The following is a 21,447-nucleotide window of genomic DNA, read 5'->3' on the forward strand; positions in this document are numbered from 1 at the left end:
TTCTTTTCCCTTTCCTTTTATTCAACTCTTCTTTCTTTCTTTCCATGTTTCTTCATCCTTTATGTCTCCTTCTCTTATCCCCTCCTTTCCTTCTGTCCTTCCTTCACCATTTCTTCTCCTCTTTTTCTTTCTTCTGGTCTCCCTCTCTTCTCTCTTTTCTTAGACCTTTCTGGAGTCCCTGAGCTCCCTTGTCTCGTAGGTTCCTCTGGATCTCTGCTGCTGTGGACGTGGTCCAGACTCCAGCTGCTACAACTACTACTATCCGTCTCCCCACTATCATCTCTCTCTCTCTCTCTTCACCTCCCTCTATCCCTCTCTCCAACACGGTCTCAGCAGATGTGTGTCTAACATGAGTCTGGTCCTGCTGGAGGTTTCTGCCTGTTAAAGGAAGTTTGTCCTTGCCACTGTAACTTGCTAAATGCTGCAAAGTGCTCTGCTCATGGTGGATTAAGATGAGATCAGACTGAGTCCTGTCTGGAAGATGGGACTGGATCTGATCCGGTCCTGATGTTGGGTCTTTGTTAATAATAGACATAGAGTACGGTCTAGACCGGCTCTGTTTGGAAAGAGTCTGAGGAGAACGTTTGTTGGGATTTGACTCAGACGAATAAGTACTTGGAGATCAGGACTGAGTGGAAACAGTCGATGGTTTATTCAAAGAGAGGAAACTGAGGTAAGACACGTGATCTCAGCATCTACTTCCTGTTCAAATAGAGTACAACAATTCAGCCCAGCTCTAAACCGAAAGTGTTCTAGTTACAGTGACAAGATCAGACTGTTTGGTGGTTTCATTTTGAGTCAGCAGCTGATGCAAACCTAATCTCTATTTATAGATTAGAACATGTAGAGTCTGTACTCGAGGGCTCTGGTACAGGAAGTGCTCAGGTTTGTCTGTAGTCTCTTTGTAGTTTTAACCAGCAATGCATCAGCAGGCTTTAGTGTGTGCAAGACTGTGAGGAGAGCAAAAGCAGGCAAAACACACTCCACTGTCCCGACATACTGGTTCTTATGAGCAGTCCTGGTTCAGTTTATTTTTTTGTTCTGCATGAAAGTGCAGTTAAAATTCAACCTGAGCGACAAACAAACATTTAAAAGACAACACTTGACTTTTTACTTTTTACAAATCTGCTTCATGATGTTATTTCAGCAAACTTAAGACCTCTTAATTACAAGCAAAACCCCCTCAAGTACTAGTTTTTCTCCTGGTTCATACCGCTGAAAGAAAGACTCCATGTGACGTACTTTATACCGTGAAACTGGGACTCACCAGGAACAGATGAAGGGCGTTACTCTGAGGAATTTAACGAACTAAGACATCGCTTATAGCTAGTCGCTAGCTTCACTGTCACTCCAGGAGGAACATAAACCCTGAGGAACTAAAGAGAACAGTTTTAAACTTTCTCTTATTTTGAAAATCTATGTCATGAAATGATCGGACTCTAGACTAGCAGTAATGTGGTCTAAAAGAACTATCAGGATCATCTTTTCCATCAACTGCTCCTATGGCCTCTCCAAAGTCCTCGTAGGCCTCCAGAGAAGAGACGCACCCCGGTGCATTCTGGGAGTCGTAGTCCAGGAAGAAGTCGGCGTTCTGTAGCAGCTCATGTTGCCGGTTTGTCACCGGACTCGCAGGCTGGTCGCTGAGCGGAGCGGTCAGCAGGGAGAGCTGCAGGTGGTCGATGGTGCTGCCGGGGAAAGGCTGGGACTGGTCGGTCGGGGAGCAGGTCAGGGGCGGGGACCCTGCCGCCATGGAGGAACCGCTCGATGGAGCGGAAAGGGAGTTCACCTGTGAGTCGTCAGCGGTGAGGGAGCGCCTCAGTTTGGCCCGAGCGTTTTGAAACCACACCTGAGAGAGAGGGCGGGGAAAGAAGTCCATAAAGATGTTTCTTAAAGGGACAGTGTATTAATTAAAAGGGTCTGGATCTGGTTTTATTAATGGTACAAAGAAAAGATGGCGGGTAAGGCCCTGTTGGAGATGTCAGCCAAAGCTCTGGGATTGAAGCTAAGCTACGTACCGCTTTGGAAAATATTTAGGAGAAACATATTTGAGCCACTTAAGAAGGTCTCATTTAAAGAATTCTAAACGACGAAGGTTTAAACTTTATTTTGAAAGTTTCATGGCTTTACTTTGCAAAAGACGCCCCTTTTTGTTGATTATGGCTCACAGCTCATGAAAATAAGGAATCCAGTCTCTCAAGTACGCACATCTATACACTCAGTACTTTGTTGGGGCTTCTTTACGACGACTTCCTGCATTAATGTGGCGCCGCATGAGGCCATTAGCTTGTACCTCTGCCTCCACCTTCAGCTGGTTTCTCATCTTCCTCTGGACAAGCATCCCACAGAGTCTCTATGGAGTTCAGATCAGGGGAGCTGGCGGGCCAATCAAGCACTGTAACATGTGAAAGTTTTGGCGTTGTCGGCAGGTGCTATGTTTGGCCGGACAATGAAATCAGCATCTCTATAAAGCTTGTCACGGCACTGGACCTCAAACAATTCAGATTCTGGACCACTTAGAAGAAGCCCAGTTATTTTTTAGCCCACGTAAGACTCTTCTGACGTGGTCTCAGGTTCAGGAGTGTCTCGATATGAAGAAAGTGACAGGTGTAGTCTCTCTCCTGAAGACGTCTGTGCGCCGTGGCTCTTGATGCTCTGACTCCAGCCTCAGTCTACTTCCTGTGAAGCTCCCCAAAGGTCTTGATTTGACTTTTCTTTCTCTGCACGCCGTTTCAGCAGAGACGTTCTCCTTGTGTCAGTGATTGGGAACTAGACTGAGAGAGACGTGGTGTTTGTTCTGCTGGATTTTTTTGAGCTGTGGGCCATAATTATCTAAATGAACCCCGTCCACAGCGGGACACAGCGCAGTAACACTTGGTAAATCTGGATCTTGTATTTCGTACCTGCAGGACTCTCTTGGGCAGACCGGTTTTGTGTGCGAGGCAGGTCCAGTCTTTCCCATCCGGGTTGTGTTTCTGGGCGAAATACATCTCCAGCGCTCTGAGCTGCTCGCTGCGGAAACAAGTCCTGATTCTCTTTGTCCGCCTGCGGTGCCTCCCACCTGCTCCGACGTCGTCCAATCGTGGCTCAGGGCTGCTGACAGACTCCTCCCCTTCGCCTGAGGCAGGATTTTGAGCTGCTTCCAACATAAACATTAGTAGTGTGTTAGGAAACACATCATGTTTAAGCTCCCAGCATGCACATGACACCTAAAGTCTCTAAAAGTAGTATGGGAGGTAGAGCCTTCAGTTATCAGGCCCCTCTCCTTTGGAATCATCTACCAGTCAGGGTCCGGGAGGCAGACACCCTCTCTACTTTTAAGAGCAGGCTTCAAACTTTCCTTTTTGATAAAGCGTATAGTTAGACCTGGATCAGGCTTGGATCAGGTCTTAGTTATGCTGCTATAGGCTTAGACTGACACACTGGGATCCTGTCTTTCCCTCTCTCTCCTCTCTCTGCCTGTCTCTCACTTTAACTCTTCCTGTCCCATTAAAGTTACTAACCATAGACCTTTCTGGAGTCCCTGAGCTCCCTTGTCTCGTAGGTTCCTCTGGATCTCTGCTGTAGATTCCTTTTTTGGGGTCTGTTATTCATCCTTTCTTTCTTTCTTTCTTTCTTTCTTTCTTTCTTTCTTTCTTTCTTTCTTTCTTTCTTTCTTTCTTTCTTTCCTTCTTTCTTTCTTTCTTTCTTTCTTTCTTTCTTTCTTTCTTTCTTTCTTTCTTTCTTTCCATGTTTCTTCATCCTTTGTCTCCTTTTCTTATCCCGTCCTTTCCTTCTGTCATTCTTTCCCCATTTATTCTCCTCTTTTTCTTTCTTCTGGTCTCCCTCTCTTCTCTCTTTTCTTAGACCTTTCTGGAGTCCCTGAGCTCCCTTGTCTCGTAGGTTCCTCTGGATCTCTGCTGCTGTGGACGTGCCAGACTCCAGCTGCTACAACTACTACTATCCGTCTCCCCACTATCATCTCTCTCTCTCTCTTCACCTCCCTCTATCCCTCTCTCCAACACGGTCTCAGCAGATGTGTGTCTAACATGAGTCTGGTTCAAGCTCTTAGCTCTCTCTCCTAGAGAGGGTTTTGTGCTCCCTTGTCTCTTTGATGTGGACCGGCTTGACTCAGGTCAGGTTTTCTGCTGAGGAGCAGGAACAGGAAGTAGTTTTCATGTTAAACACAAGTAGAGAAAGACGTGAACACACACGCCGCTCTCACCTTCTGTCGGGTTTTGTTCCGGCTGGAGATCGTGGGACAGCGAGACACTCCTGTCTTCATGGTAGTGAGACTGGCAGTACAGGCTCTGGCCCTGCACGCAGTACAGGTTCCCTGGTATCAGTTTTACATCACACTCCTGCAAAACCATCAGACAAGGTGAGGAAACGTTTAACTACGTAGAAATACAGCTCCATGAACTTAGAAAGTTTGAGGTACCTGACAGGAGAAGCAGTGAGGGTGAAAGGTCAGCTCCCCGGACCTCATGACCAGCGCTGAGGCGGGGATCGGCTGTAAGCAGCGTGTGCACTGACCGCTTCCAAACAGCCTGACGGGGAGGGAAGAGAAACCTCCGTCAGATTCTGGGAGCAGAGAGATTTTAGGGGGGGGGTCAAATATGTTGAAGAACCCTCTGACCTGCAGTAGTCCTGTTGGCAGTAGATGTTCCCGTCCCTCCAGTAAAGCGAGGGGTGCGCCTGGAGCTCGCAGTGACACTGGCTGCACCGTAGGCAGGCGCCGTGCCACACCTGGCCCACCGCCAGCAGGAAGAAACGGTCGCACACCTGCTCGCCACAGCCGGCACACGTAACCGGCTCGTGGAAGGACACGGCTGCCGGAGTCTGGACGGATCCAGAGAGAGAGATTTAGAGAGCAACACTTTTATTTTAAACATCACAATAAAGAAAACAACAAGAAACAGATAAATAAAAAACAAAGAAATAAACCCCTGAACTGTAAAACTCACATCCTCTGCAGCAGCTCCTTCCTCTGACACCCCAGGGACGTGATTTAGCTCCTCCCCCTTTGCCTCATCACCAAGGTCACCACCATAAAGCAGGTCCTCGAGGGCCGGGCCGTCTGGCGACATCATGATTGTCCTGAGGAGGCAGAGGAGGAGGAGGGGTAATTATCAGGAGGTTAATCACGTCCCTCATTAGAGATCCAAAAACAGACTCATTCAACGAGTCTATTAAAAAACCAGAGAGAGGAAACACGTGAGACAAACAGGTTCTCTGAGTGCGGCGTGGAACTCTGTCTGAAGGGCGAATCACAAAGTCATAGAAACAGGGTCTTAAAGGGACTCTTAGTCTGGTTTAAGGACTTTCACGTTACATTTACAGGTTGGTGTCCTCATGAAGGGTGAAGGGTTAAAACTTCTGTGTGTAACTCTCAGCTTGTGTTGATTTTGCTGATCTTGTAAATGTGTGAGACGTATTTTCAGACAATAACTTTCATATAATCTTGATTTAAACGTCTGAGAATATTTAAAGGCAGTGTAAGCGACGTGCCGTCTGCCCCCTCGTCGGCCACCTACCCTGCTTCAGCTGTGACGAGCACTAAGAACAACATTAAATAAATATTAATGTTCTTTCTGATTGTTTTGTTTGCTTTTAAAAATCAAGGAGAAGCATCAGTGTTGATTTAATCCTGTTTAATCAGCAGCTGGAATCTCCTCACAGGAGCTTTAAGATAATTAAATAATATATTATAAAAATATTCTAAAAAATTTCCATTTTTATTTTATTCCGTTATTTAAATTAAATTTAAAGTATTTATTTGAAATATGAACGTTTTGTTTTCTGTATTTATTTATGTCTATTTTTAATATATTCAAATAATTATATGTATTTATTTTATTTTGTGTATTGATTTTGTTGTAAACAGATTTTTTTAATTAATGTCATCTATTCCATTTAAATATTTTTATTTCTTCCTTTTTTCTTATTAATGTTTTTAACCTTTATTTAACCAGGTGAGTTAATTAAGAACCAATTCTCATTTGCAATAACGACCTGGGCGAGAAGGCAACACAGGTGGCATGACAATAAATAAAAACAAAACAAAAAACAGAGAGGCTTAGAGACAGAATAATACAATACAAACATATGACAGCAGTGAACAACTTAAAAGTGTGGGAGGTAGAGCCTTCAGTCATCAGGCCCCTCTCCTTTGGAATCATCTACCAGTCAGGGTCCGGGAGGCAGACACCCTCTCTACTTTTAAGAGTAGGCTTCAAACTTTCCTTTTTGATAAAGCTTATAGTTAGAGCTGGATCAGGCTTGGACCAGCTTTTGTCATGCTGCTATAGGCCTAGACTGCCGGGGGAACTGGCACACTGACACACTGGGATCCTAGCTCACCCCCTTCCCCCCCAACCCCTTCATCACTTACTTTAACTCTTCCTGTCCCATTAAAGTTACTAACCATAGACCTTTCTGGAGTCCCTGAGCTCCCTTGTCTCGTAGATTCCTCTGAGCTGCCGTAGACGTCCTCCTGCTGCGGACGATCTGGACTCCAGCTGATACGGACGTGCTGGACTCCAGCGGCGACAGCTTCTACGACTCGTCTCATCACTATCACCTCTCTCTCTTACTCCCCTCTATCTGTCTTTCCAGACCCAACTCAGTCGAGGCATGATGGCTGTCTAACATGAGTCTGGTCCTGCTGGAGGTTTCTGCCTGTTAAAAGGAAGTTTGTCCTCTCCACTGTAACTAGCTAAATACTGCGGATTAAGGTGGGGTCAGACTGAGTCTTACCCTGTCTTGGTGTTGGGTCTCTGTTCATAATTTGACATAGAGTGGTCTAGACCTCCTATGTTTGTAAAAGCGTCTTGAGATAACGTTTGTTGTGATTTGGCGCTATACAAATAAAGATTGATTGATTGAGATAAAGATTGAAAAGCAATCTAAAAGCATGGCAGTGATGTTGAGTTATAGGATGTAATACGTTTTTGAAAGTGGCGAGTGGAATGAGAGAGGTCAGCTTCAGGGATTGTTGAAGGTGATTTCAGTCATTTGCAGTGAAAAACTGGAAGGAGGTGCGACCAAAGGAGGTCTGGGTTTTGGGTGGGGTGAGTTTGATAAGGCTACTTGAGCGCAGGCTCCGGTTTGTGCTGTGAAGTTTGATCAGTGACTGTAGATATAACGGGGTTTCACCAGTGAGGGGTTTGTAAATGAATAGAAACCAGTGTTTCTGTGAAGGCCAGTTCAGCTGAGAGTACAGGGGACAGTGGTGTGTATATATTCACCACCAGTTATTTACTTTTTTTTTATTAAGCGTTTTTGTTAAATTTTTATTTCTAAATTTGAGTTTAATTAAATCCTTTATTTTGTATCTATTTCATTTTTAATTGTTTAATTTTAATTTTTTCAATTTAGTTGAATTATTGATTTTTTTAAATGTGTAGCCATCCATTTACAATATTCTATTTTTAAACATTTTGTTATTTTTATTTGCTTATTTTATTTATTTATTTCATTTTATTATATTACAAGTTGATGGAGCATTATCTAAAAAATATTATTATTCCAATTTAATCCCTTTTCAACACGTACAAGTGTACAAACATAATTTGTATTTTTCCTTTTTAAGATTTATTTTTTTAAAGTGCACAAAAATAAATAAATATGCTTCTCATTTGCAAATAAGAAATGCACAAATGCACCAAAAGAGTTAAGATGGCGTGGAATATTCTGAACATAGTAATAATAATTTTATTTGAATAGCAATTTTAAATAAAAGTGACAAAGTGCTTCTCAAAAACAATAGAAGTGGAAAGGTTAAGCATTAAAAATGAGACAGAATAAAAGCTTTCTGATAAAGGTGTGTCAGGAGGAGGGAAATAAAATGAGGGGGAATGAGGAGGAGAACGTAAAGAGGAGCTTACCTGTGCTGTGCAGAGACTCCTGGTTTGTTCCCTCTGAGCGCGCTCTGTTGAACCTCTCACACCTGAAGAAAAACACTTCCTCTTCTTCACACCTTTTCAGATTCACCTCTGCTCGCCCACCTGAGCGCTCTCTCTCTCCTCCAGCTGTCCTGGATCAGTTTCTCTTACCTGAAACCGGTCACAGCATCTGACCTGACAGCAGCATCAGCACCTGTCCCCGCTGCAACGTTCCACACACACACGCACACACACACACACACACCTGTAAACAAGAGGCCCAGGTGGCTCGGAGCACAGGTAGGGAGGCCTCTGATTGGCCGCCTGGTGCGCAGAGAGGAGGGAGGAGCTGCACCTTTGGGATCAATTAAAAATAAAAAAAGGACTTCTGGGATCAGACGAAGACGAGGACAGATCGGTCTCACCTGGCGTCTCTTCAAGGTGACTCTGTCCTGCTTCAAAACCAAACGCAGAAGAAGAAACTGATCAGTTTGATTAAAAGAAGAAGAAGAAGAAGAAGAAGAAGAAGAGTCAGGAGGAGGAGGAGGAAGTGAGAGTCTTTGTCTTCTTCCACACCAAACAAAGGGAGTCTGCAGATTTAGTTTTCAATCCTTTTATTATCATATTCTTTAAGGCAGCTCATCGAAGAGAGGAGTAAAAAAACAGAGAGGGATTTACAAAAAGAAGTTCAACCACAACATCTCTCCATCGCTCAGAGCGGACAGCAGGGGGCGCTGCCGAGCTGTCGAGCAGTCGAGCAGCTGAAACAGAGTCCACGCAGTGACACTAAGAGAGCTTCAAAATCATACCCCCTGTTTCTTTAAGAGCTCCGTTCATTGGTGGAGAAAACACAGACATCTCAATTTAAATAAAACATGGAGCTTCTAACGAGGCTGTTCTTCACTCTGTGAAGAGTTCACATGTTTGAGTGAAAGATCATGTGACAAACTGGAATCTGAGTGCTCTTTATTCCCTGTTAAGGACTGATGTGTGTCCACGTTCCTGCTCTTTATCTATCTGTCTTTTCCTGAGAGACTGCTCTGTACCTGTACCTGGTCTGAGTCTGGCTGTGGCTTCTTTAATCTGAGATTCTTTGTGTCCCTCTCCACAGGCCGGATCGAGGAGTGTCATGGTTCTGATTCTTTAAGTCGTTTGAGAGTAATCTGATCAGAAAACCACGACCAGATTAGATTAAATCTTGAAGATGGGTCGCTCAAAAGACCAAAAAGATTAAAACATTGGATGGGTTTACAAGTCTGATCTGGATTCAGGCTGTTAGAAACTTTTGAGTCAGATTGGGTGACCCTGATCCCACATCAGACTTCCACCAGATCCCTGTCCGATCTGTCTCTGATCCAAGGAGCAGGACCTCCGGACAGCTGGAGTCATGTGACCGAGGTTTTCCCCGCGGTAATCCCTGAATCAAGGATCCTCCTCCTCCTCCTCTCCTCATCCATGTTGTCTTTCTGGTCCTCTGAAAACCTCTGACCTGTTGACTCCAGGCCTGGCTCCTCTCATCATGACTTTGGTTTGTTGTTGTAGTTAAGTGAAATACGATCTGGTGATAACACAGAGTCTTTTATTCTGAAAATTAACCGGATGTTTTCATTTTGTTTTGGTGAAACCTGACTTCCTGTCCCGCTCCATCTGCTCTGTTGAGATTGATGCGTCGTGCTCCGGCATCAGGCAAACATAGAAGTCTTGTGTATCTGATCCGGAGGACTCAGACCTGCCGGACTGGACTCTGCAACGGAGCGGATCCAGTTGAAGTTAACACATTGACTAGAATAGAAACCTATCAGATCTGGTGCTGTGACGGATCGGAGACGGACCGGACACAGATCTGGTGGAATTTGAAGGGCTTCAGTAAATAAAGGAGACACTGTCTACGTTTCCATGAGACTTTTAATTCTTCTTTAATTCAGAATAAAAATTAAATCCTCTTTAAAAAGATTAAAAATGACCTTGTAAAGACCTGATTCAGAATGAGAGAGACCATTCCAAATTAAACTTAAATCCAAAGTAAGTGTCTGATTTATTCTGATTTTAAATCTGAATTGATTAATTCCTCGATCATGTAAAATCCTGCTGATGGTTTATAAAGACCTGAATGGTTTAGGCCAGGGGTGTCAAACATGCGGCCCGCGGGCCAAAACCGGCCCGCCAGAGGTTGCAATCTGGCCCACAGAACGACTTTGCAAAGTGAAAAAATTACAGATTAGACATTAACTGCAAATTTTCAATAAAAGTAACTACTATTTTAAATTTGTCCTCTGAGGGTCGCATACAATCATAGTGCTGATGTAGTGCACCTGAACAGCACTTTTTCCCGGGACTTTTTTCTCAAAGTGAGAAAATAGATGACTTGCTGTTTGCATAATCTGGTTGAGATTCATTAAGTCTTTTTAGAGCACTATAAGATGATCCACTAACTACTAACACTAGCACAACACCCCTGCATACAACACTGTCCACCAAGCAAACAGTTCCTTTCGTAGCTGAGGGGTCCAGGATAGCCAACTTTACCTTCTTCATTATTATAATCTCTCTGTTCTTTTGCAGTAAAAATGACACTCTGTGTCAGGTGAATTGATAACTTGTTTGGTGTGTTTGCAGCAGGTTTCAGTGTTTAAAGAGTAAAATGTTCTGCTCCACTATGAGACTCATCATGGAGAACTGTTTTTGTAGAAAGATAGTTGATTACATTTTCAGCACATACTTGTACTATTTTGCACTAAAACAAAGGGAAAAATGTAAAGTTGTCGTTATTTATAGGTTATTATGTAATGATTTTACTGGTCCGGCCCACTTCAGATCAACTTGGGCTGTGTGTGGCCCCTTAACTGAAATGAGTTTGACACCCCTGGTTTAGGCTGATCTGCTGCTACTGCATGAACCACCTGGACCTCTGAGGTCATCAGGTCCTGGTCTGCTTTCAGTCCCTAGAGTCAGAAGGAAACATGGTGAAGCAGCGTTTAGTCATTATGCTCCACATATCTGGAACACACTCCCTGAAAGCTGCAGGTCTGCTCCAACTCTCACCTCTTTAAAATCAAAGACTAAGACCTTTTTATTTCCCACTGCCTTCCTATCTTAACTCATTTTAACTCACTTTAAAAGCAAATTTTAAATGTACTTTTAATATATTTTATTTGTTTTATTATATTTGTCATTTTAATTATGTTCTTTTATGCTCTGAATGTTTCCAATGCTGTTAATGTTTTAATGTAAAGCACATTGAGTTGCCCTCATGTATGAAATGCTCTATACAAATAAAGCCGCCTTGCCTTGTATACGTTCATTCCACTTTAAATTAATCCCGGTCGTTCTGAGCATGCTCGCTCCCTTGCCCTGTCGCCATGACACACATATTCCAAGATGGCCGCCCGAAGCAAGCGTTGGACTCGAGCTGAGACTATTTATTTAACAGGAGCCTTAGAAGAAATGGATATCATGAAAAGAGTTGATGGACAGAAGAATCAAAATGTGGACCTTCTTAAAGCTGTAGCGTCCGAGTTAATGGAGAGAGGTTTCCCTGACAGAGACGCCACCCAGGTAAAAAACACACAAGTGGAAATAGTTGAAGCAGGACGTCACGCCACTCCTGTCCAATCAGAACCCTTCCCAACCCCCAGACCTTAAGAGGAATAAAGACGATTAAATGTGTTTTCCATGTAAACCTCAATTCAGAATTAAGAAACATCATGTAACCGTGGCCACTGTGGTTGTAGACGATCCATCATAAAGCGGTTAATATCAAACATCTGTCTTTTAAAGCAGCCGTGTGGTTCTGTAACATTGTGTGGAGTATGCCGCCCCCTTGTGGACAAAGTATGTAACAAGCAGTTCCATTTAGAGCTCTGGTCCTGGATTGAAAACAGTGGAATTCATAATCTGGATCATTCTTGGGGAACTGTTCCTTTATACGCCTCGTATTAACCCTTCGATGCCTTCTCTGTGAACATTAAGACAGTCGCCTCTAAAGTGCTGCGAACATCCGCTCCATGTAAACGACACTCTGTCTTTATACCCGAGTATCTGCAGGAGCGTTACGATCAACCTTTAAACTCAGGGCGCGGCTGGCTGTGTTTTGTTCTCATGTTGGTGAACTGGCCCTTTAAATACGGAGAAAGAAGTGGGAGCAGCCCTGCTTTAAGAAGTAAAGATAAAAACTGTACAATCTACAGTAAAATACTGATAACTGACCTCTATACAAATGAAAAAATACGACTTCATCTCTGCAGTGTGTGTGTGTGTGTGTGTGTGTGTGTGTGTGTCTGAGCACATGTAATGAACAACACTGCTGTCCATGCATGTGTTTAACAGTTCATCCTCCTCCTCCTCCTCTTCCTCTAATTCTTCATCCTCTGAAGGACGCCGGTCTCATCTTCATCTCGGTGAACTGGATGGAGTGCTCTTTGCCCTTCCAGCTGGTCCAGATGATTCCCTGAAACACACACACACACACACACACACACACACACCTGAGTTCTCCACAAGCTCCCCTGAGACGGTTCATGAGGTCAGGCGTGACCGCCGTGAGGTTACCTGGTGTTTGACGTCGATGCCGTAGAGCCCGTTGAGGTTGGCTTCGTGGCAGTTCTTGTACCACCAGCCTCCTCGGTACGACATGGCGCAGCGGGTGATGAACGGCGTGGGGTCCCGGTCTTTGGTGGAGAACAGCCGGTTGTTGTGATACGTGAGAGAGTCGCCTGAAAGGGAAACAGGAAGTCGTTGTTGATTAAATAGGAGTGAAACGTTTTGAATCACCCGGTTGCTCCCGTTAGATCCCGCCTCCTCTCACCTGCCGTGCCGCTGTACCCGCCCACAGACAGTTTGTAGTTCCTCTTCGCCACCTCAAAGGTCATGTATTTAGCGAACACCGCGTCGTCTTGGTCTCGCAGGTCGACGCGCAGATTCATCCGGGTCATGGTGGTCAGGTTGTGAAGGTTATCGAGTCCTGACGGAGCGAGAGAAGCAGTGTTAGTTTTGGCGTCTCTTTTAGAGCTCAGTTAGTTTGAGTCTTTGATTTCTGCTGAAACATCTTCACTCTTTAAATAATTCATGTAGTGGATCAGATATCAGTATCAGGGTTATACCAAGAGTTAAAATCGTCAACACTCCTTTAACACTTTTGGGTAATATCTTAAATTAAATAATTCAGCCTGGCCCTGCTGAAAAGTCAAAAGAGGACATTCTCTCTGTGACCACTGTGACTGTATTTGGATTCTCTTGACTCACAGAGAAATGCCATGAAAGGACTGTATTGCACATTTACAACGGTCCCTGAATGCACCTGACAGAGAGTTAAGTGGGGTGTGAAATTCTGAGAATCTTCAAAGTTGGAAACTTTCCACAGGAATTAATGGAGATATGGGAATAAATGGGAATATGGGAATTAAAGGGAATAAACAGGAATTAATGGGGATATGGGAATTAATGGGGATATGGGAATAAATGGGAATTAAAGGGAATAAACAGGAATTAATGGGAATAAACAGGGATTAATGGGAATAAACAGGAATATGAGAATAATCAAGAACTAATGGGAATATGGGAATAAACAGGAATTAATGGGAATATGGGAATAAACAGGAATTAATGGCAATATGGGAATAAACAGGAATTAATGGGAATAAACAGGAATATGGGAATAAACAAGAATTAATGGGAATAAACAGGAATATGAGAATAATCAAGAACTAATGGGAATATGGGAATAAACAGGAATTAATGGGAATATGGGAATAAACAGGAATTAATGGCAATATGGGAATAAACAGGAATTAATAGGAATAAACAGGAATATGGGAATAATCAGGAATTAATGTGAATAAACAGGAATTAATGGGAATAAACAGGAATTAAAGGGAATAAACAGGAATTAATGGGAATATGGGAATAAATGGGAATTAATGAGAATAAAATGGAATTAATGGGGATATGGGAATTAATGGAGATATGGGAATAAATGGGAATTAAAGGGAATAAACAGGAATTAAAGGGAATAAACAGGAATATGGGAATAAACAGGAATTAATGGGAATCAACAGGAATATGGGAATAATCAGGAATTAATGTGAATAAACAGGAATTAATGGGAATAAACAGGAATTAAAGGGAATAAACAGGAATTAATGGGAATAAACAGGAATATGGGAATAAACAGGAATCAATGGGAATATGGGAATAAACAGGAATTAATTGGAATCAACAGGAATATGGGAATCAACAGGAATATGGGAATAAACAGGAATATGGGAATAATCAAGAACTAATGGGAATATGGGAATAAACAGGAATTAATGGGAATCAACAGGAATATGGGAATAAACAGGAATTAATGGGAATATGGGAATAAACAGGAATTAATGGGAATATGGGAATAAACAGGAATTAATGGGAATAAACAGGAATATGGGAATAAACAAGAATTAATGGGAATTTGGGAATAAACAGGAATTAATGGGAATATGGGAATAAACAGGAATTAATGGGAATAAACAGGAATATGGGAATAAACAGGAATTAATGGGAATAAACAGGAATTAATGAGACTATGGGAATAAACAGGAATTAATGGGAATATGGGAATAAACAGGAATTAATGGGAATAAACAGGAATATGGGAATAATCAAGAACTAATGGAAATAAACAGGAATTAATGGGAATATGGGAATTAATGGGAATAAACAGGAATATGGGAATAATCAAGAACTAATGGGATTATGGGAATAAACAGGAATTAATGGGAATAAACAGGAATCTATGGAACTATATGGGAATAAATGGGAATAAATAGGAATCTATGGGAATAAAGGCAGCACTTTTATTTTGAAAGGTTAGACACACAGCGGGGGAAACATGGGTTTTGAATGTCCGGCGGTCGACCTCTAATGTTTTCGTCTCATCATCGTCTCGTTAACAAATTCAAAACATACGTTGGTCAGAGTTTTTATCGTCAGTGAAGCACTTTAGCTCGTCATTGTCTCGTTTTCGTCATGATCAATGAGTCGTTGACGAACATTTATCGTCAGAGTTCTCGTTAACGAAATGAACACTGGAGAGAACGTCGTGTTTCACATTAAAGACAACTCCTCCAGTAATTCTGATTCGCTCTCCGCCGATGTTTCTGAAAGTCTCACCCAGCCAGAACTCTCCGTTCACGTCTCCGAACCCTCTCGTGTAATCCTTCCACCCCCTGAAGAAGTTCACCGAGCCGTCCTTCCTCCTCTGGAAGACCTGCAGACAGAAACACTCAGACCTGGTTCCAATCAAAACCACGTCCCTGTAATCTAAGAGGAGCGTTTCAGCGTACCGTCCAGCCGCCTCCGTCCGTCTCCATGTCGCAGGAAACCATCATGGTCGTCCCGTGTTTGCCCGTAGGGAAGATCTCCAGCTCTCCTGACGTCCTGATGCCGTTCAGCAGCTCCTGGGAACAGTCTGTGGGGAACGGGAACCTCAGCGGGCCTGAGACGGAGAGGAAGACCAGGAGTTAGTGCTCAGTTATTTATAAAACATGAGACGTGTGACGTGAGCGGCGGTTACCCGTGGTGAACTCGGTGGAGATGGCGGCGCCGTACACTCCTCCGCTCTCTGCCTGCAGCTGCACAGAGTACTTCGAGCCGGGGTAAAGTCTGCTCAGGTTGTACTGAGTCACCGAGGCGTCCACGATCACCTCCTGATGAGGGACCAACAGGAAGTGGATTTAACAAAGATGACTGTGGCGTCTTTAAATCTTGAGCTTCAGTTTTAACCTTTACCTTCATCCCTTGGTCTTCGGTCTGGTACGTCAGTCTGTAGCTTCCCACGGGGTTCAGGGGCGGCTTCCACGTCAACATGGCGGTGCGAGGAGTCACATTGCTCGCCTGAAGATCTCGTGGTCCTTCGCCGTCTCCGCCTGAACCTGCAGAGGAAGAGAGGAGGCGTTACAAACCTTCAGTTCTTCTTCTTCTTCTTCTTCTCTGAGTTTAGTCACTCCAGTACGTGATCAGAGTCAGAGACAACTTTATTTTGATAGAAATACAAACACAACACCCGACTGAGACTGAAGAATCTAAAGGGACAAAAAAAACTCAGATAATAAATTAAAAAAAATATATATAAATAAATAAATAGATAAATGAATGAATGAATGAATAAATAAATGAATATATACATAAATGCATGAATAAATGAATAAAAGAATCAATCAATAAATAAATAAATTAATGAATTAATGAAAAAATAAAAGAATGAATAAATGAATGAATCAATAAATAAATGAATAAATGAATAAATAAATGAATGAATAAATAAATGAATGAATAAATAAATAAATGAATAAATAAATGAATCAATCATTAAATAAATAAATAAATAAATAAATAAATGAATGAATAAATAAATGAATAAATAAATGAATAAATAAATAAATGAATAAATAAATGAATAAATAAATGAATAAATAAATGAATGAATAAATAAATGAATAAATAAATGAATGAATAAATAAATGAATAAATAAATGAATGAATAAATGAATGAATAAATGAATAAATGAATAAATAAATAAATGAATGAATAAATAAATGAATTAATAAATAAATGAATAAATAAATGAATAAATAAATGAATAAATAAATAAAAGAATAAAAAAATAAATAATTTTGACGTGTAAATTCAATATTTTAAAGTTAATAAAAAGAGTAGACACAGAGAGTCCAGCTGCATTAGTTTAGGACCCCCTTCAGTATAAAAACAACACTTAAAGGTAGAAGCACAGAGACGCAGCCGGAACGCAACAGAGCGGATCCAGTGGAAGTTAACACATTGACTAGAATAGAAACCTATCAGATCCGGATCTGTCATGGACCGGAGACGGTCTGGACATGGATCTGGTGGAATCCGTCCGTTGGAGTTCTGGGTGTACTGACCTCTGGTGGTGGTGAAGCTGGTGGTGGCCTCGGAGCTCTCCTGGCTGCCCAGCTGGCTGGTTATTCTGACGGTGTAGGTGGTGGATCCTTCCAGACCGCTCAGATGATGCTCTGCTGTGTTTCCAGACACCGAGATCCTCAACTCTGAATCTGATCCAACATACAGGACAAGTTAAAGACGGGGGGATCTTAAGCAGCCAGAGAAGTTTAGATTCAGCCACCTCTCACCTGTACCAGCTCCGTACACGATGGCGTACTTATCAACAGCACCCAACGCTGGACGCCACAGCAGCAAGGCGGTTGTGTCTGTGACGTTTACAGCTCTGAGGTCTGTTGGGGGGTCGGGGACTAAGAGAGAGACAGAGAGAGATAAAGGAGTTTATGTTACCTGAACCAAAGTAAACAGAGAATGTGTAAAAAGGACAGAGACAGGTGATTTGACGATGTGTGAACGATGATGTTTGGTTAGTCAACAGTTACTCCGTCAGCGAGGGGAATTATCTCACAAAGAAAAGTGTTCTGAAATAAAACAGAGCTGTGATCAGATCCAGGACGAGTCTCCTCTGAGTCATAACTCAGACTGTTTCCACATCAAACACCTGCTGCACACATCAGAGGGAAACTGACACGATGTGCAGATACTAAAGCTCAAAAGATTAAATCAAAGTTACACCAGAGACCGGGAGGACTTACGAGTTGTGACAGAGTCCTTCAGTGGATCGCTCTCGTCCAGTCCGAGGACGGAGATGATGCTGACCTCGTAGGTAGACCCGGGCGAGAGCTTGGACAGGGGGAGATTGGAGTCGCCTGAGTCCACAGACACCGACACCGGCTCACCTGAAGAGACACAATCAGTCTTAATCTGGACTAAGTCCTCGTAAAGAACAGCTTCATCACGCCTGTATCTGAGTCAACCCAGCCACACTTCTCATTACGCAAATCTATGAATGACTCTAAATCACAATAGGTTATATAAAAGTAGTATGGGAGGTAGAGCCTTCAGTTATCAGGCCCCTGACCTTTGGAATCATCTACCAGTCAGGGTCCGGGAGGCAGACACCCTCTCTACTTTTAAGAGTAGGCTTCAACTTTCCTTTTTGATAAAGCTTATAGTTAGAGCTGGATCAGGCTTGGACCAGGTCTTAGTTATGCTGCTATAGGCTTAGACTGACACACTGGGATCCTGTCTTTCCCTCTCTCTCCTCTCTCTGCCTGTCTCTCACTTTAACTCTTCCTGTCCCATTAAAGTTACTAGCCATAGACCTTTCTGGAGTCCCTGAGCTCCCTTGTCTCGTAGGTTCCTCTGGATCTCTGCTGTAGATTCATTTTTTGGGGTCTGTTATTCATCCTTTCTTTCTTTGTTTCTTTGTTTCTTTGTTTCTTTCTTTCTTTCTTTCTCTCTTTCTCTATTTCTTTCCTGTGGTCCTGCTGTCCTTTCTATTCTTCTTTCTTCCTTTCTTTCTTTTTTTCCTTACTTTCTGACCTTCCTTGTTTTATTTCTGGCTTTCTTTACTTCTTTCTCTTAATTTCTTTTTCATTCTTTCATACTTTTTTTTTTGCTCTTTCATTATTTCCCTTTTCCTTTCATCCCATTATTTCTTTCTTTCTTTCTTTCTTTTCTGTTCTTCCTTTCTCTTTCATTCCTTTTTCCTTCCTTCCTTCCATTCTTCCTTCATTTCTTTCTTTCTTTTCTGCTGTCCTTCTGTCTTTCTTCAATTCCTTCTTTTCCCTTCTTTCTTTCATTCTTTTGGTTCTTTCTCTCTTTTCTGTTCTTATTTCTTTCATTCCCTCCCTACTTTCTTGCTGTCTTTCTTTCTTTTCCTCTTTTCTGTTCTTTCTTTCTCTCTTTCTTCCCCTTTTCCTTCCATTCCTTCTTTCCTGCTGTCTTTCTTTATTTCCTTCTTTCCTTCTCTCTTTCATTCCTTCCTTCTTTCTCTCTTTCTTTCTTTCCATGTTTCTTCATCCTCTATGTCTCCTTCTCTTACTCCATCCTTTCTTTCTGTCATTCCTTCACCATTTCTTCTCCTTTTTTTCTTTCTTCTGGTCTCCCTCTCTTCTCTCTTTTCTTAGACCTTTCTGGAGTCCCTGAGCTCCCTTGTCTCGTAGGTTCCTCTGGATCTCTGCTGCTGTGGACGTGGTCCAGACTCCAGCTGCCACAACTACTACTATCCGTCTCCCCACTATCATCTCTCTCTCTCTTCACCTCCCTCTATCCCTCTCTCCAACACGGTCTCAGCAGATGTGTGTCTAACATGAGTCTGGTCCTGCTGGAGGTTTCTGCCTGTTAAAGGAAGTTTGTCCTTGCCACTGTAACTTGCTAAATGCTGCAAAGTGCTCTGCTCATGGTGGATTAAGATGAGATCAGACTGAGTCCTGTCTGGAAGATGGGACTGGATCTGATCCAGTCTTGATGTTGGGTCTTTGTTAATAATAGACTATGGAGTACAGTCTAGACCGGCTCTGTTTGGAAAGAGTCTGAGGAGAACATTTGTTGGGATTTGGCGCTTTATAACTAAAGATTGAATTTAACAAATCCATTCCTCACCTTCCTCCAAGTGGGTGTAGGTGACCTTGAAGCCACTGACCGGAGTCTTGGGTTTGGTCCACGACACGGTCAGAGACTTTTCAGTCAACTCACTGAAGACTATGTCGGTGGGAGGCTCCGGTCCTGAAGGAAACCACGAGAGAGATGATTGAACGCGAGTCAGAGCATCGATAGACGGACGTTTATAAAGGAGGTGAAAAGACGCTAACAGAGTGTGTACATCAACTTTTATTCATCCACACGTTCACTATTAGTGCTCTGATGAGTTTGTGTGTATATATGTACAGTGCAAACATATATACAGTATACAATTCATATACAGACACACAGTGATCAATTCTGACAGTCAAAGGCAGGTGATGGTCCTGGGCAGCAGCAGAGGAAAGAAAGGTGAAGTGAACAGTTAGCTGGTCCCTCAAACCTGGAAATATAAAGTGTTTCAAGTCTGAAGAGCACAAAAATAAAGAAGAGGACACTTTCACAACATGAACCACGTAATGTTAAAAATCAGACAACAAAGAAGGCTGAACAAATAAACAACACATTTATGCATGCATCCTGAAACGCATGAGATACTTACGTACGTATTACAACAGAGGACTAGACTCTTTGTAATACCAGACACAGACACGTTGCATTAATAAGTCGAGTACATTTTGTTTGTTTTTCTGAAGACAGACCAACAACGGAGACCAGCCGTGGTCTTACCCTGCTTTGGGTGAGAGATGAAGGAGTGTCAGTGAAGCTGGCTGTTAGCTTACCCTGAATGAGAGAAGACCAGAGCAGCAGTGAATGAATTTGTTGTTACGTCGAGGTTTGGTTTCAACTCTCATTTGATGTCAACTCAGAGAGAAAGGAGAGAGGGTTGCTGCTTTCCTGACGTCTTAAAACAGACTTTGATTTGTTTGTTGATCATTTAAAAATCATTGCATGAAAAATAATGCCCTTTATGAATTTGATGCCAGCAACATGTTTTTAAAAAGTTGGGACAGTAAGGAGGAACATCCCCCGATTAATGAGGTTAATAATCAACAGGTTAAGTCTTATTTATACTTCTGCGTCCAATCGATGGCGTAACCTACGCCGGGGGTTCAAGTCGCTGCCGTACCTACGCAGAGGCCTACGCACGTAGCTGACGAGCATCTCCTCCAAAATGTAACTACCAAGCATGCCGGATGCTCCCCTGGTGGTGAAGCTTTCAGCAGTGTCTGCCCCCTGGTGGCTGGCTGCAGTATAGGTCAAGAAATCCGTCTCCCCCATTCATTTAAATGGGGGAGCAGTCACACTTTAAAAAATAAATACACGTCGTATGAATGTTTCTCACATCCGTATGCTGTGGTGATATGTAGTTAGTATTTGACTGTTTTGTGTTCAAGGCCTCTTTTTCTGAAAACTTTCTTTTTCGTTAGTTATTAGAGTTTAAAAAACGGGGTTCTACTTCCTGTTTCCTTTGATTCACAGCCGCCGTAGAGGGAAACGTCAAAGGGCACACAGCGTCTTGTGACGTCACGCTGTAGGGCGGAGCTTATTACAGTGGCTTCACAGCATAGACTGTATAAAATATGGACGTAGTATCCGTGACGTCACCCATCTGTTCCTGAGAGCTGTTTTGAAGCAAATCGACGGCAGCAGCCATATTGGTAATGAGGAACTCAACTAGGCAGAGTGTGACGTAGTGTGAGTCTCTTAGCCAATGGCTGTGTGTTCCCGACCGGGAGTCACGTCAGTCATGTCCTTATTTGGGCAAAACTCATAATCTTAATATCTTCTTAACCGTCACGTTAGAAAAAAATTCACCCCCTGTACAGTGTATGCCATTAGAGAGATTAGCGTTGTAGGGCCAAGCTGTTTTTTGAACCAGGCTGTAAACATGTTTATTAATGCTGCAAAGATCGTCTTTTTCCCATTCATATCTATGTGGTTTCCGGTGTTTCTGCAGCCAGCCTCAAGCGGATTTTCGATGTATTGCAGTTTATATCACTTCCGCATTGGCTTCATCGTTTGAGACCGGAGTTTGCCGCTTGCTTCACAGGGTCTGGCTGCACAATGGCGGCACCCAGGAGAGGGATTTTTTGGCTTCAGAACCGTACAACAGGAAGAGGCGGAGCAACGCTGTCCATTTTT

The 21,447-nt window shown here is 42.7% G+C and overlaps 2 protein-coding genes across 3 annotated transcripts; both read right to left on the reverse strand.

Annotated features, from left to right (window-relative positions):
- Positions 1-632: 632 nt before the first annotated feature.
- LOC117828108 (LIM/homeobox protein Lhx9-like) lies at positions 633-8,379 on the reverse strand. Of its 2 annotated transcripts, XM_034705100.1 has the most exons (8): positions 8,288-8,379; positions 7,866-8,085; positions 4,944-5,076; positions 4,616-4,818; positions 4,418-4,526; positions 4,202-4,337; positions 2,901-3,136; positions 633-1,846 (listed from the first exon to the last, which is right to left on the reverse strand). In XM_034705100.1, exons 3-8 carry the CDS (start codon positions 5,067-5,069, stop codon positions 1,445-1,447), a joined length of 1,212 nt encoding a protein of 403 aa, XP_034560991.1. In that variant the 5' UTR covers positions 5,070-5,076; positions 7,866-8,085; positions 8,288-8,379; the 3' UTR covers positions 633-1,444. The 2 variants fall into 2 exon arrangements, with proteins under 2 accessions (XP_034560991.1, XP_034560992.1); XM_034705101.1 differs by lacking the exons at positions 7,866-8,085; positions 8,288-8,379 and having other exon boundaries at positions 4,944-5,426.
- A 2,881-nt stretch (positions 8,380-11,260) lies between these two features.
- Positions 11,261-20,493, reverse strand: LOC117828352 (tenascin). Its single transcript, XM_034705393.1, has 12 exons — positions 20,487-20,493; positions 19,324-19,527; positions 17,472-17,615; positions 17,007-17,126; positions 16,779-16,928; positions 15,627-15,769; positions 15,412-15,544; positions 15,182-15,333; positions 15,009-15,105; positions 12,667-12,822; positions 12,411-12,574; positions 11,261-12,309 (listed from the first exon to the last, which is right to left on the reverse strand). Exons 1-12 carry the CDS (start codon positions 20,491-20,493, stop codon positions 12,223-12,225), a joined length of 1,557 nt encoding a protein of 518 aa, XP_034561284.1. The 3' UTR covers positions 11,261-12,222.
- Between the last annotated feature and the right edge of the window lie 954 nt (positions 20,494-21,447).

This window comes from Notolabrus celidotus, chromosome 16 (genome assembly GCF_009762535.1).
Source record: "Notolabrus celidotus isolate fNotCel1 chromosome 16, fNotCel1.pri, whole genome shotgun sequence".
Taxonomy (NCBI): Eukaryota; Metazoa; Chordata; class Actinopteri; order Labriformes; family Labridae; genus Notolabrus; species Notolabrus celidotus.